General features: G+C 31.6%; 2 protein-coding genes across 3 annotated transcripts in view; one reads left to right on the top strand and one right to left on the bottom strand.

Moving 5' to 3' along the window:
- Positions 1-187: 187 nt before the first annotated feature.
- LOC135840300 (RAB11-binding protein RELCH homolog) lies at positions 188-6,336 on the bottom strand. 2 transcript variants are annotated; one of them, XM_065356749.1, is made up of 24 exons: positions 6,185-6,336; positions 5,603-5,946; positions 5,360-5,521; positions 5,100-5,260; positions 4,876-5,034; positions 4,728-4,807; positions 4,503-4,652; positions 4,241-4,420; positions 3,980-4,160; positions 3,710-3,839; positions 3,494-3,639; positions 3,274-3,414; positions 3,036-3,200; positions 2,777-2,960; positions 2,559-2,706; positions 2,342-2,465; positions 2,136-2,258; positions 1,911-2,058; positions 1,693-1,828; positions 1,555-1,618; positions 1,252-1,390; positions 1,017-1,179; positions 852-947; positions 188-783 (listed from the first exon to the last, which is right to left on the bottom strand). In XM_065356749.1, exons 2-24 carry the CDS (start codon positions 5,850-5,852, stop codon positions 666-668), a joined length of 3,348 nt encoding a protein of 1,115 aa, XP_065212821.1. In that variant the 5' UTR covers positions 5,853-5,946; positions 6,185-6,336; the 3' UTR covers positions 188-665. The 2 variants fall into 2 exon arrangements, with proteins under 2 accessions (XP_065212821.1, XP_065212820.1); XM_065356748.1 differs by having other exon boundaries at positions 6,174-6,334.
- A 3,146-nt stretch (positions 6,337-9,482) lies between these two features.
- The window catches only part of Task6 (TWIK-related acid-sensitive K[+] channel 6), a 39,341-nt gene continuing 33,152 nt past the window's right edge, over positions 9,483-15,671 (top strand). The window contains exon 1 of the mRNA XM_065356692.1: positions 9,483-9,796. The gene's annotated coding sequence lies outside the window, so the exon portion shown is untranslated. The remainder of the gene's footprint in view (positions 9,797-15,671) is intronic.

The raw sequence follows: 15,671 nt of genomic DNA, 5'->3' as shown, positions 1-15,671 counted from the left end.
TTTACCCTTCAAAAGTTCAGTAAAGCTACAGTAAGCTATATTCCAGGAAGATAAAAAATGATATATCGTGTGTATCGAAATTTTCATCACAGCACACTCATCTTCATGATACAGAAAGAATGAGGTAGGTAGGTATAAGTAAGTAGGTATGTTATAAAATCAAAATATAATAATATCCTGCACGTGATCCAAAAAATATATGTACCTGTATATCGTACTTTTTATTTCCTTCAAAATTATTTATTTATGAGAAATTAGTTTTTGAAATAACAATACTGTATAAAAAGTTGAAACAAAAATTAAATCGTTCATATTTGATATGAATCACACTCTATCAATCACAAATAAAATACATAAGTACACCTATATAATAGCATACATATAACAGATAAATCACATTTTTGTAATATTTATATCACACATCATAACAACAATTTAAATTTTTCGGAAGAAATGTTACAATTACTTCCGAACAATACACACGTAAATAGTTACACTAAGTAACACAAAAGAATTAGTGGAAGCTGATATGCGATTTTATAATCAAGTATACTGCATACCTGATACAAATTTTTATCCATTAGAAACAAATCTACGATGAATAGGTGGTATTGCATGCAATGTCAATTAGAAAAATAAATAAAATAAAATACTTGAACGTTCGCCTATTTTTTCCAAAATTTATTCTGTTTTGAAATGGGCGTTTGGAATATTTTGGACATTCGTTGCTTAACTTCTTGTCCCATGTTCGCAGTTACCGAAGATAAATTTGAATTATTCGTGCTATAAAATAAAAAATAATTAATTTTTGTAGTTATTCATTTCAATAGGTAGTTGAACAAAACGCTTACGGTTCAGTGAGACCAGATCTTGCTTCAACCTCTTTGATCATCGAAGAAATAGTTTCACGATGAGCCATTGAATCAGCACAAATAGCTTCTAAGCATCTGAAGAAATATACATGGAATACAATCGGTATTCAGAAGTTAGTTGGGAAAAAAACCTTTTTTACGCACCTTAATCCAGGAAGAAGTGCACTAGTGATGGTACTTTTTGTAAAAGAACAATAAATCACGGCGCTGTACGCATCTAAAAGTACACGCGAAAGTTCTTGTTTTCTAGTTTGATTCGTTAATTGTAAAGTAGACGCAGCAAAAGCGGAAAGTTGCGGAACTATAACTAAAGAATGGTAAGAGGACAGTTAGTTAAGGCCAAATTTATTGCCACATTCAGTAAATCAAATTTATTTACCGTCTTCTCTGAAAGCGAAATCGCAGTCTGAAGCAATTTGACCGAAAGTATATATTAGCTGCACTAAAGTAGTATGGTTATCTAACAAATTTTGCTCGCTGAGGAATGTTTGCAATTGGAAGCAACATTTATCGGAAATCTAGAAAAGAATCAAAAACAATTTTTAAAAAAATGAAAAAAATAATTCGTTACTTTTGATATAATATAACTCAATTATTAATAAAGGCTGAATTTTTCTTTCTCGAAAATTCGAATGATTTATCAAGAAATAATTCTCAGCTCATTTTATTAAATTACTATTACCTCTTTATTGGAAGTTTCTTTGATTAGGGTACCAAAAACTTGTATAGTTGCTGTCTTCACACCTCTATTGATAAAAACAAGATTTGAATTTGAATTCCTTAGGATGTGATCAACACGAAAACGAAAAAATTTACTTACAAATCAGCATCATTTGAAAGAGTTACAATGGCAGGCATTATGCGATTGACTATAATAAAATCAGACGAGGACGGAATGATAGAAGAAAACAATTTCACTACCACTGATCTTACAGCTTCTCTGCTATGAACAACTCCTGAAAGAAAAAAGGGCGTATTTTAAATTTATAAAAGATTAGGTTGACAAACTGTCAAGTTATACTTATTTTTCTTGCTAACCTTCCCATAATACTGATAATAATATTTCTTGCGCGAAATTAATCTGATTGAGCTCCTTAACGCAAAATTCCAATATGTTAATAGGATACCCCGAAATAGGTAATATGAATAGAAATCTGCGAAAAGTATTTTGTAAATCTTGCACTTCCTGAAATATTGACCAAATAGCACAAATAACCAACAAGATTCATTTTTATGATATTTTTTTTTTCAATTGCAGCTTACTTGTAGAGGAACCACAACTGAAAATAAGTACACCGGCAAAATGGATAAATTAGGTAACTCTTTCGAAACATCAGCTAATTTTGATTCGATAATTTTCAATTGCTCTTGAAACAATGGTTTAATCTGTAATTAGAAATTCAACTCTCTTCAACAATCATTTCTTAAATATCCGATTACTGCGCTACTAATTTTAGTATTTTCAATACCTTCGCATCAACAGCAGTTTTACCGAAACCCGAAGTAATGGAATGAAACAAGGTTATAAACGCTTTCAGTAATTCTTCTTGAGAAACGTTTACTTGAACTAAGAATTCTAAGAATTTCGAAATCCTAAAAATGAAAATAAATTTTACGATAAAAATTACATTGTACTTGGAAAATTAAACTCGGAAAAACGTACAAAAACATTTCTGAAATACTTACACAGCTGTCAAAAGCCACTCCAACTGAGACCAGTCGGTGTTTTCAACGATAGCATCAAAAGCACGTACGATTTCACCTAAGCTATTTTTACCTTCATAAAATATGGCAGGATTACATAAACCACGACACACGTCCGAAAACCCAGTTCCTATCGACATCGCGAAAAATTAAAATAACAATTCAACTCACTTTTAATCATAGAAACAAACGTTTTTTACTCGATATCGATTGAGGTAAATTAGAATTGATAGACTGTAACACGATTGGAGCTGTGGTGACATGCATCACCAAATAAGGTAAAATACTTCTAATAGCGGACACTGTCCAAATACATTTGGTTTCCCAAAGAAAATTCTGCTTAAATGGAGACCCATGATCACCTTTATGCTGAACAGCAGCAGTCTGTAAAATTAAAACGGTTCAATAGAATATTTCGCAGTACCGAAGAGAATCGTTACTATGACTCAATAATTAAACCTTGATTTGCGTTTCCAATAAGCGTAATAATCTTGGAATTAAGTGAGACTGCAATTTATCAATATCAAATGCCCATTTGGTCAACACGGGGAGTAAAGTCAGCGTGGTAATCTCCACTATGCCACTGGAACTATCTTGCAAAGCGGTAAACAATAATTCTTCACACTATAACGAAACGTAGTTCAATTAAAATAAACAATTGAAATATAAAATATAATTTCAATGTTCAATAACTAACCTGCGCGTATTTATTATCATCGTCTATGAATGTAGTAATGAAAGAAATAGAATTAATGGCGGAAGCTTTCACTCGGTCGTCTTTATCTTCGAGCAGTATTTGTTGCAACAATGATAACAATAATGAACTTCTGGATATACTCTGAAATAAAAAATACATTTCGAATTTAGCTTCAAATTTCTACAAAATATTAACTATGAATAAAATCGATAATACTGACCGACAGAAATGGTGCAAGAGCACAACACAATTCTGAAATGAGCAACCTTTTTTCGATATATTTATGACTCAATTCTTCCCAACAAAGAGGAAGAACTTCATTTTCCACTAAACTTATATCTGCATTACATGCTAACCAAATCAAACCTGTAAAAATGATTCTTGTGTTACAAAAATAATAATTCTATCAGTGGTTATCAAAAATGAATCAATTTACTAGATAGAATTGCTTTTCTTTCGTCGTCTCTCGGCTTCTTTTTCAAATTGAATAATAATTGTATCAATTTCTCCCGGATGCTACTGACTGGATGATGAAGAATTGTATAAGCTATTAATAAAATTAAATCCTAAAAAAAGAAAAAGGAATTATTAGTTGAAATTATGGCACAAACACGAAGATGAATAAATTCATTCATAAAACGTGATTGATTGAACATGTGAAGTGATAACTCAGAATTCAAAAAATCATTCACAAAATCCTTCATACCTCTCTAAAATTAGGTGGAATGTTGGAAACAATTTTATGAACAGTTCCGGCAATTATGTGTACAAATTTATGTAAAATATCTTCACTATCAAACTGTTCCAATAAACAATGTCCAGGCATCGATCCAACTTCGACGTAACATCGATTAAGGACTTCTTTCTGGAAATGTACAGGAACATGCCTAAAATTATAAACACGAGTTGGAGAAAAATCGGAAATTTGCACTATTTGATTATAAATACGTAAAAACACGTCTCATACCTATCCGAATTTTCAGCCAAGATGCCCAATATATCACATTTATCGTTGGTTTTCTTTTCGATTTCATTTTCATTGAGCTTAAGCCATTCGTTACTGTGTGATGTCGATTCATCCGAGTCAATTGTTTCTACTACATCGATAAATTTTGATGGAGCTGATTCCGATAAATCGGGCGTTTTACTACAACCGAATTTTTTCAACGTGATAAAGTAAACATCCTGATTCGCTCAATCCAATATGAGTGATATGTTGTATTAATTACTTATTCTGATCCAAGTTGGTGTTAGATTCAGCGGTGACTAACTGATTAGAATCTACCATAATAAAATGGTCTGGTAAAGAACCCGATTCTGAAGTTGGTGCTGCAAAATGAGTGGTTACAGTTTCTAAACCATCTGTATCTGCCTTCATGCTGAAAAATTGTTAAAATGAGAATATCGCAGTCGAATGAAAAATAATACTGCATTTTTACATTCAAAAGTAATACTTTTCTAAGGAAGAATAAAGTTCCTTATTTTCTTGTTCCAATTCAGCTATTCTTTCGTTCAGTTTATCCAACTGCGATACCTGAAAATAATTCAATCTTCATTCATTCTAATTCACGTATTCGCAACCGTATTTTAATGGTTACTTACCAGTAATTCTACTTCCTCAATGCAATAATCAGTTTGTGTAAAAGTAGTTTGATAAGTGGCATGTAACACATGACTACTTCTCATAGAATCTCTGTATAAATGCAATAGTTCAGGTGGTTTTGGTATATTTAATCCAACATCATCCCATACTTCAAAATCCTGCATAAAATAACGATTAATAATCTCCAAAATCACATTTAGATCACAGTTGAACGAAACAATACCTGATCTTCATTTTCATCGGCGAATGTAATCGACGTTAGCTTATAACCGTGCATTAGTAAATATTCATTAATGAGGTAATTAAGGGCACGTTGCTCGTGTGGTTTGATTGGATCATAAATGCAACTTTTAGAATTCTTATTGCTTGTTGGAGTTTCGCATTCTGCAAATCGTAACACAAAATTTAAAAAATACAAACACACATCAATGAGATAAATTGGATGGAAATATTAATAATTTATACATGTATGTATGTACCTACCTGTCGCTACCGTAAGATTAGTTCTCAATGCATTTATAGTTTCTTTAGCTTTACGTAGCTCAAATTCCAACACAGCAACACGATCATCGACAACTTTTTCGCCATCTTCCGAATAACGTGTCATATCCAAGGAATCCAAAGTAGCTTGACTTGACCATCGCGCTGATTTTGTTTTTACAATACACGATTATTTTAAAATGTAAATACATACAAGAAATGGTAACGAAGCACGGAATAGCTTACTCAAAATAGTAGGTGATAATTCTGGTCGAACACATGGTTGTTCAAAATTTCCCGGATTTGAGAAGAATTCCTTCAACTGAGGAACTTCTTTTCCTGCTTCACTCAGTTCGCAATGTAGTTCCAAAGCAGTGAGCAATAAACGATCATTCAATAATTTTGATGCGATGTCGAAATAGTTTATGTTGACATCTTTCGGTTCATCCGAAAACTTCCCGGTGTTCGTTTCATTTTCAGCAACATATTCTTCCATTGCTTGACAGCCGGTTGAAATTCACTGTTTTATGCTGCTATGGTAAGTGTAATGGATATCACGTTGATATTTCTTGCCATTCAGAAAAATTCACCTAAATCAGATAAAAACAATGTACAAATAAGGTAACAGCTTGGTTGTTGGGTATAAAAAGCGTCGCCACAAATGAAACGATTTCGTAGAACGTAATTATTATTCAAAAAATGAAAACATGTAACCATTAGCAAAAAAATGGAAATTGATAAATGTATCAAAAAATACGAGCAAACACTGGAAAAGTTACTAAAGAAAATTTGTAAGAGAAATTTTTCAAAGGCATACCTTCTACGTACTTCGAGTTCTTGATGATAGAGAATGAGAGATCTTGAAGAAAAAAATTAATTTTTTCAAAATTGCCCAAGAACTCTGCGATAGATGTGTCATGAAATACTTTCGTGTTTTTTGTGTGATACGATACGAATACGAATACGAACAAAGTGAGATAAAAAGAAAAACACAAACACGAATACGATAATCGCAAACTTGCAAATTCGCAGGAAAGTCGATAGATCGAATCCTTGAATACTCATTGGTTCAAATGAAGTTGAGCATTGAGATTTTCAGCCAATGAGAGGATCATGAACAATTTAATTTTGAATAAAATAATCTACGACTAGTCGACTAGTCGACTACGAAAAAATAATTATTAAAATATTTTATTTGAAAGATTAAAAATTATTTTCCCTTCATAATATGTATGCTAATGGTTATTTACAAGGATTAGGTAACGAAGATGCGATGCCACCACTCATGTAGGTTGACCAACAAATTTTTGTTGACGTTTTCCACTTTTTTGCAATGTAGGTACTATGTATTTGATTTTGAACAGACTACTATTATTATTTTTTTGATGAATTTTCGTCATTTTTTTTTCGAATTTAGTACGTAAGTTAGGTAATAATAATATCCTTACCTGAACTTTGTAACTAATAATTTCATAGTTATAACTTATAAGTAAGGGAAAATTTTTAAAAACATTTATGTGACAACTGACAATTTGGCAGAGAGATTTTTTATTTTCCATTTTATTCGTTTTTTGTTTCTATTCATATTTTTTTTGTATTTATTGAGCTCCCAACTACTGCACGTATACCTGCAGGGGCTGCAGGTACTCAATGTTTTATTAAATATCTTTTAGCTCTTGAAGTTGAGAAATTTTATAAAAATGTTTTGCTTGAAATAAATGAGAATTAATTTCAATCATTACCTAACTAATTCTGTAAGGACCAATTGTATAATTAGTTATTTATTTTATTCATACATTTTTAATAAGTAGGTAGGTAAGTATTTAAAAAGTAAAAACTATACCATCATTGTAGAAATCAAACCTGTCCAAATGAAAAAAAAAAAAAAAATTTAAAAGAGGAGGAGTAAATTCAATTAACAATTTTTCGAGATTTCAGTGAATAGGTACCTATTATTAATATCAAAAATTTACCAATTTTTGGCCAATGCCAAATGATAATAGAATAATAAATTCATCTCCACGTTATCGGTTGTCCTAAGAAGATAATTTTCGTGCTAAAATGTTTAGCAACGAGGTCTTGAAAGTTGAATTCTGAAGGAAAGTCTAACTCTGCGGAGGAGAATACGCTTCATATCAAAAATTGGCCCAAAAAATATATGCGGGGATGAGGAAGGCGCCTATGTTCGACCAAGTGAGCCGCCTGAGTGAAGCGATGACGTTATAGCTTCCTTTCCTCCCTCCCCGAGGTTCCTTTGAATGCCCTATTTTGTTCAATGGCCCGCGCGATGCGAGGGTGCTAGCAGGGAGTTGGGGCAGCGAAGCGGCTCAGGGAGTGGTGCCCCTTAGTATTGCTTTATTCAAATTTGATTAAAAACTAAAGTTTTCCTCAGCGATCGCTCTAGTATGTAACATCTTGTAAAGTAAAAGCTTGTTGAAAACCTTGTTAACTACACTATAGTGTACAAAATGTTAATGCTTTTTATGTACATCGAACAAATAACTTAATTATTATTATGAACTTGCGATCGCATTTCATTATATACGAACTACGTTAGTACCTAGGTAGGTACCTATCTATAAAAACTGTCAAAAGGATTAATGACGTAGAATGATGATACTTACACATATTTTAAAGGTATTATATTTATAAAAAGTAAAGGAAAACCGACAAAGATAAGAATCGCATTAAATGACATAATGGGAATTTACAAGTACAGATCACGCGATTTTAACACGTACATTTACTTAGGTTCGTTTGGAAATGATACTAACATTTTGATATTCACATGTTTGTCGTAGAATCGGATATGTACGAGAATAAAGGAAATGATATGATGAGAGTTGAAATTCAAGTATAATTTATGCAAATTTTCTTCATTAGTGCTTACTCAGCTAATATTAGCTGTATAAGCTAATCTTTCAATATCTAACATTATAAAAAAAGTACCTACTTAATACCTAATACCATACTTGTTTTTTTTTCATGCTTTTCGCATAATAACTACCTTGATTTTTTAAATTATTACCATCCAGTACTTCACATTTGTGAGTAGATTTTTTTTTTGTTAAAGATCGGAATTCTTATTATTTAACATCTTATCAACTTTTGCCATAATTTTTACCGTAAACAAAAGTTATAATAAAAATACCATACTATTTTCTTGACAAGAAAAAAAAACTGTTAAAATGCGTAACGAGCCTTTAAATCTTCAACACGAGTATAAAATTTTGCAGTTTATGAACAGAAGTTAATTCTGATGGAACGTAAAAAATTGTTATAAGATCTTTAAATAAAAAACAAGCATGATTTTTTGTAAAATTCATCAGCAAACTTAATGCTGTTTGAAGAGTAAAAGGTTGATGTAGGTACCAAGTTTTTGAGTAGCCTTGCTGCGATATTAAAATCATATTTTGAAGTTATTAATGTTGAACTTTTGAGACATGGTTGGGTAAATATTTATTCATGTGAGCAAGTATTAGGTAGGTATCGTCATTATTTAACCATGTTTCAATTAATTACCTATACCTACTTCATTTTATAGCGTAAATTTTTTTTTAAAGATTAGCATTACTTAATCACGTTTGTTACAAATTTATAGAAAATACCCAATTATTTTAAATGCAAGTACAAAAATTGATACTGAATGTGTGTTGTACAATTCCGGTGTTTCGATTCATTTATTTCCTTTTAAAATAATATTTTTAAATGCATGTAATTTAGATATTTATCACATAGCCTATTCCGCTTAGTTTTTTCAGCATGCGCTGCATCAATAGAAAGAATGTAACGAGCGACGAGATGATACTGAAATATTGAAATTCCCGGCCGAGTAAAAAATTCAAAACGTTTCGTAACTCGTAAAAAAGTTTGAAAAATAACCATAAGTAAGTATAACAGATGAATTAAATTACGGAAAAATATATCGTGTAAAAAAAAGGAGAGAGAGAGAAAGAAAAAAAGCGGATGTCCTCATGATTTTTGTCGACTTGATCTGCGTTTGCTATATGATCAATATGGGGGTCAAAGTGTGAACAGCATTTAAGGGGTAAGAAGAGATGCAGATGACGTCACGCTGGAAACAGCAAGATGGCTACAGAAATACAGCAGGACCGGTATTGATTGGACTAACTCCGGCCTGGCTCCTTGGGCTAACAATCTCTCGCTATAACTTTCCGCATTGAGGGAGAAAGGGATGATTAGTCGTGTCATCTTTAGTCTTCGGTAGTTTCCAAAAAAAATCGGCCGCGTTTTCGCGTTTGCGGTATTCCTTTGCAAAATAAACGTGTCAAGACTTTTTAATATGTTTTTTTTACCTCGTAATCTATGATACTCGTACAATAATTTTTTTAGTTTTAAAATCAATTGCTCCATTTTTTCTGCTTCCGTATTATGAAGAATGCCAGTTTCAGAAAAACACTAGAAAGAAGATGTAACAAAGTAAATTTTTTTACATTTTTTATTCTTCTAAATTATTTTTTAGTTTTAGACAAACGAAATACCTACCTAAGTATAGGTACAGGTTCGAAAGAATATTGCATATTCGTAGATGTAAAGTATTAGGTATCGTTATAGTTGCCCTATTAGGTATAAGTAAAAATGCTTGTACATATTTTAAAGCTACATTCGGCATCATAGTTTTTAAACTCACATGAAACGAGTGGTAAATATAGACTTTTAATTATATAATAGTGCAGTGTGTTTTTAATTCTGTTCCTTTTCGATAAATTAGTTTTGGTAGGTACATATATCAAAGTGAGAACAGATCAATCAATATTCACAAATAACATATTTAGCATCAAAGTGTCGTTTTTTTCACGAATTGCAGCTTTTAAATTTCTGCAACCTTACCTTCCTTTCTGAAATAAGAAAACTTCGTGTTCTAATTGCTTCTTTATATAGGATGGCGTAGTCATCGGAATAATAACGAATCGAAAAACCAGATAACCTAGTTAAAGCTTAGTTTTTAAATTTGAGAGGAACAAATCTCAACGTTTGATCATGATTTTATATTCAAATAAACCTATACGGTTCCTGGTAAAACTGAAATATTGCATTAAAAAAAATATGCCAAATTAGAAAATTTGTAATATATTTTCCTATACTACTTACCATGCCCATTTAAAGAAGCGCAAATTACATCGACATCGACTAGCGTGAATCAATTTATCTTCACTTTGCCTTTCATTTTTAATTATTTGCTATCCAGTAGAGTTGTTGATGATTTTTGATCACTTTTTATTAAATTTCATTCGAAGCAATTAGGTGTCCTTAATTGCATTTAGTTTATCCACTTTTTAAAGATAAACATCCCTGCAATGCTGATAATACATATGTATGGGCACGTATGTCTATATGTACCTACATAATAGTTTTATTCTTGTCAACTTTCAATTTTTTATTACCTTAGCTGAACGTTCAAATGTTCAATTCAATGAATACCAGCTCTGAGCTCCGTTTAATTTCTTTTATTATTATAGTCTCACAGGAGAAACTGAATAAAAAATGAATTTTGATAACCGATTTTCTTGAACATGAAGGCAGCTGGATTTTAGCCTTTATTTTAACCAAGTTTTGATGCTCGATATTGAGCTTAACTTCAGCAATGTAAACAGATAGAGGTCTGGGTATCCCTCCTATTTTTCAATACAAAAGTCATTTTCTTCGATTCATTTTCAATACTTAGGTGCCTTTATAAATATACCCAAAATTTCATCAGTGTTCCCACTACAGTGTTCATAGACGATACATCATCTCTCTCAGTTCTTTTTTCAAAATAAGAGGTTACTTGGCATTTATGCAATACCTATATAATACTAGTGTATACAGTATGTATTCTTTGAAAAACTGCAATCTTAGTCTAATTTGTAGGTATAAAAACAAAACAAACCCAAAAACAGCAATGTGTGCATAAAATTTGCAGACAAATAATGAAATAAGTAGATACCTACCTACTTTTAAAACTATACAGTAGCTTGTTTAATTAAAAAAGATATTACATCAAAAGCATTATAACGTAATGGCTTCCCCGCAAAGCATAATTAGTGATGTAAAATTTACCCAGCAGTTTTTATTTTTAGTGATTCGGTATGTTTTTAAATTGCTATTTCGGTTACTTTCTTCAATGTAGTTAGAACAAATTATTATGAATATTACTTCTGTAATTAAATTGCTATGGCATTTCTCGTAGCCATGATACTAATTGATGCTTTTAAAAAACAACGTTGATATACCTATATTTAACTCATTGTATATATAGTTCTAGAAAAACTGAAAAATTAAGGGAAAATTTCCTAAAAATGTAAACTTACAATTATATCAATACACTTCCTAGCTCCCTCTGTATCCATACTTGATTTATATCAATTTTAAAAATTTTTTCTGACCTTAGGACCTTCGCCATATTTTAACAAGGGATGAAAAAAATCAAAGAGTTACACACAATACAATAATTATGTATTATAGGAACGCTTTTTAAAAAAATAGAAATTATCAGAACGAAGATTTCGTCTGTGAGAATGTTTAGCAGCAAGTTATGATTTTTTTTTTATGGCAGGAATGAAAATAAGTACACAAAGCCAAATTAATGTATTAAATATTAAAAAGAAACAAGAACAAAATCAGATTACTTTGCATTACTGGGTTGCCAACACTTTAATAATGCAACCTAACAAAATACAATTCAAATGCTGACCAACACTATTTAAATTGCGGAATCTTAATTTCCCCATTGGTCGTTTCAGAGGTTAACATTGAGAGGGAACCCCCCCCCCCCACACCAAGTAAGAGTACAACGTATTTTATGGCATAGTAAAGTTTACCTATACATATTGCACGGATAGCTTGGCGTTGGTTTTTGTTGTACATACCTACCTATGCATCTATACGATTGATCACACTCTATGCAGATTGAATTTAGCGGTGTATTATCTCAACTGCTTATGTTTCTGTAAATGTGAATAATGAATCAATTTTTGAATGAATTTTTTCCAATGTTCAGCTGTAATCATCGTACCTACTTTTTGAGTTACCGAGAAATATTTTTGGAATTATAAACACTCAGCTACGGTGCTGCAAGCATATAAAAATATGCTTATTGTGATACGATGAAACATGACTACAGTAAAGAGTTTCAACTTCAAGTAAACTCGCATACAAAAGTAAAGTCAACAAAAGAAGTGAACTTACCTGATGCAGAATTAGGCAAATTTTCGCGTAAATGCTCTGTTAGCGAGGCAGAAAAGTTTACGCATACAGTCGTAATTGTAAGAGAGTGAAAGTATCTAAATGAGTTTCTAAGACAATTAGCTCAGTGTGTGTTTTCAATGAATTAAAGTAGGTTCGCCGAAGTTCTTCGTTAAGATTATTTTGTTTCACTTTTTACTTCATGTTATTGAACGCACGCAGATAATCATTTTGTTTCGAGATGTCAACGAAAAAAGAAACTCAAAAATTAAAAACTCACCTCACTCGCATTTACTAAAAATAGATAGGTAGGTACCTAATTTAACTTGGATTTGAAAAATTGAAACGCTGAATGACCGATGTGCTGCTTTGAGGGATGAATTTTTTAATTTTTCATTTTGTGAAGCTTTATAAATTCAGTTATATAGGTACTCGTAAAGCTGATCATGGGAATTTACTCAGAGGGACGAACAGGGGGTTTGGGTGCGTTTTATTTTGTTTCTCAGATAAAGAATGATGAATCACTCTCACTTATCAAAAAAGTAGATATCTACCTATCATAATTTTACCATACTTAAGTATTAGTTTTTGTTTGTACAAAGTTTCATTGCCCAAATATTCTCATTCAATTTTTTTTCGTTCGATCAGGTTTTCCCTCACTTTTAAAACTTTGAAATAACTCATCGAAATTCTCTAGCATCATTCCACCATCAATTTTTTTCATATTTAATCAACCACCTACCCAATTTTGAATAGCTGCAGTTGATAGGTTACTAACCTCTTCACTCTCTAAAGCCCCTAAATTTTCTTCCAAAAAAAAAGTAGTTGGGACTAAGAAACATCTGATCTTGGTTGAGAATTTTCATTCGGTCGTGTTTCACCTGTTTCGTTGCCCTTTCTACATCTTCCTCCTTGTAAGTACTTTCGGTTTCGGCACGACTCGGTTCATTCGACATTTTTTAATGGGTTTTTCTGATTTCAAAAGTGAGAACATCTCCTTCGTTTACCCTCTATCCATTCATTCAATTTATTTCAAGAATGACTTTGATTTTTCGTGCCTGAAAAATTTTTCAACATAATAAATTCATTTTTAGATTTTTGGTAAATTTTTGAAAATCTTTGACTCGAAAATTGAAAAAGATCAAAGTTTTACCAAACTGATTTAGAAAGCTGAAATTTGGTATGCACCCAATTTTCGACGCCCTAATTCAATTGGAAACGGTTTCGAACCGTTTTGAGCAGTTCTGGAACATCTAGTAGATTTATGAAAGTTGAAATTTCCGCCAAGTTTTAGTCAATGAAGTTGAAAACACAAAACTCGGTATTTTTATCTAAATTTAAACGTGTTGAGGCGATTGAAGGTGGTTTCAAGAGCTGTTCCGGAGCCTCTAATTACGATTCGGAAACTTCGAATTTTCAAAATTCGATTTTCTACTCCCCTTGTTTAATCACATTTCACCATCATTTGTGTTACGAATTTTCCCATTAGGTACAAATTTTTTCTGCTCACAATAAAAATTTTTGAAGAATTTTCCAAACACATCCAATCCGTTCTCGTAAATTTCAATAATTCAAAATTTTAGCTTACCTACTTATTGAGGATAAATAACCTCTTTTCTCCAACCTCCAACAATTTGCTGTCACAAAATCTATCAAGAAGTATTTTCAGGACGAACATATTGAGTACAAAATACATTATTTTGATATGGATAATTCGTCAATATGTCGTAAAATGTTTTAAAAGAAATGTATGTAAAAAATTCAGAATTTATTTTCATTAAATATACTTACCTAACATCACACGAATATAACCGCGTGTACCTCGTAATTATACCTACACATTTAAATGAGTTTCCGTTTTGCATTCAAGCTTTGAGCTTAATTTTTCTAACACTGTGCATCGCAGAGGCAAATTAAAGTGAAAAAAAAATGCTTTCCAGCCATTTCACAAGTTTCAACTCAGTTAAAAGGTAATTAACAGTAATTTATTTTCCGGCATTGTTAACTCTTCATGTAAAAATTATGCCTTACAAGTTGGTTAATTTATGAACGTTGGGAACATTTAAAGTTGTATATTTTTTCAAAGTTCATATCGTGAAGTTTTTTTTGATGCTGACTCATTTTTTGCGAGTGATTTATCTATTCACGTGTTGATTCATTTCATCCGAAAAAACATCATTTGCGTTTGTAAGGTCGAAACGGATTTACATTTATGATTTTGTTGAAAAGTAAAAAGCAAGGTGTGATAAATTAAAATTAAAATTTTACAATTCGTTACAACTCGACTCGTAGACAGGTACGAAAAATAATTTCTTCAAAGAGAATTTTTGTCACATGCTGTGTGGAAAGTTGCAGAAAGAATTTTTAAAACGTCTGACGAACTGTAATTTGGCGATTTACAAATAAGGTGAACTGTTGAAGGAAACTGCGTTGCTATGAGCTATGGTGTCGAATTGTACATATTGTATCTCTTTTTCTATACTTTTAGAGTATATTGAGTTCCTATACTTATATTTCACGTGGAAAATTTTCATTATCGTGGAAAAAGGACAAATCGAATTTCTATTGCTCTTTTTTGATCGTCACCACATTTTATTCTCTATAGTTAATTTCTACAAAATTCTTGATATTGCCTGCGTAGTTTGAGACTACTCAAGTACCTATGGAGACTAACAACGATGAAGAATGATGATCAGTGGAGCTTAAAAAATTAGCGAATTCAGCGACAAAATCGACTCTGCACTTTTTGATTTCTGGCAAAATAAGGGAAAATTGTTTTCTGTTTCACTTCAAAATCATCTCTTAACTTTTAAAAAATATTCGAGTGCCAACAAACTGTGAAAAAATAGGTATGAACTACTAAAAATTATTTACGGCGAATCGTGTAGGCAAATTTATTAACACGCATTCGGCGAATATTCCAGGAGCATGCTTATGCAACTTAATTGGCACTAAAATGAACCTAGTCGCGCTTGCGCACACTTTTCAGACGCATAAGTTTTAATTTTGTGTGCAGAAAAATGACACATTCAAGATTTTTTTTCAAGTTGCAGTAAAATAGTTACTAACAACCTACTGAAATATTTAATGACATTTATGGAAAAAATTTATCGTTAAACTTCTGATACCT

The sequence above is a fragment of the Planococcus citri genome, chromosome 3, assembly GCF_950023065.1.
Source record: "Planococcus citri chromosome 3, ihPlaCitr1.1, whole genome shotgun sequence".
In the NCBI taxonomy this organism is placed as follows: domain Eukaryota; kingdom Metazoa; phylum Arthropoda; class Insecta; order Hemiptera; family Pseudococcidae; genus Planococcus; species Planococcus citri.
Note: the sequence above shows the minus strand (reverse complement) of the source record. Positions and strands in the feature narration are given on the sequence as shown.

Bases quoted from the DNA above. Each gene is read 5' to 3' on its own strand.
- LOC135840300 (XM_065356749.1), bottom strand. From the start codon at position 5,852: ATGGAAGAATATGTTGCTGAAAATGAAACGAACACCGGGAAGTTTTCG. The intron at 4,808-4,875 runs GTAAGTAACCAT...AATTATTTTCAG, and splicing joins TTGAGGAAGTAGAATTACTG to GTATCGCAGTTGGATAAACT. The intron at 2,059-2,135 runs GTAAGCTGCAAT...TCAATATTTCAG, and splicing joins CAGTTGTGGTTCCTCTACAA to GAAGTGCAAGATTTACAAAA.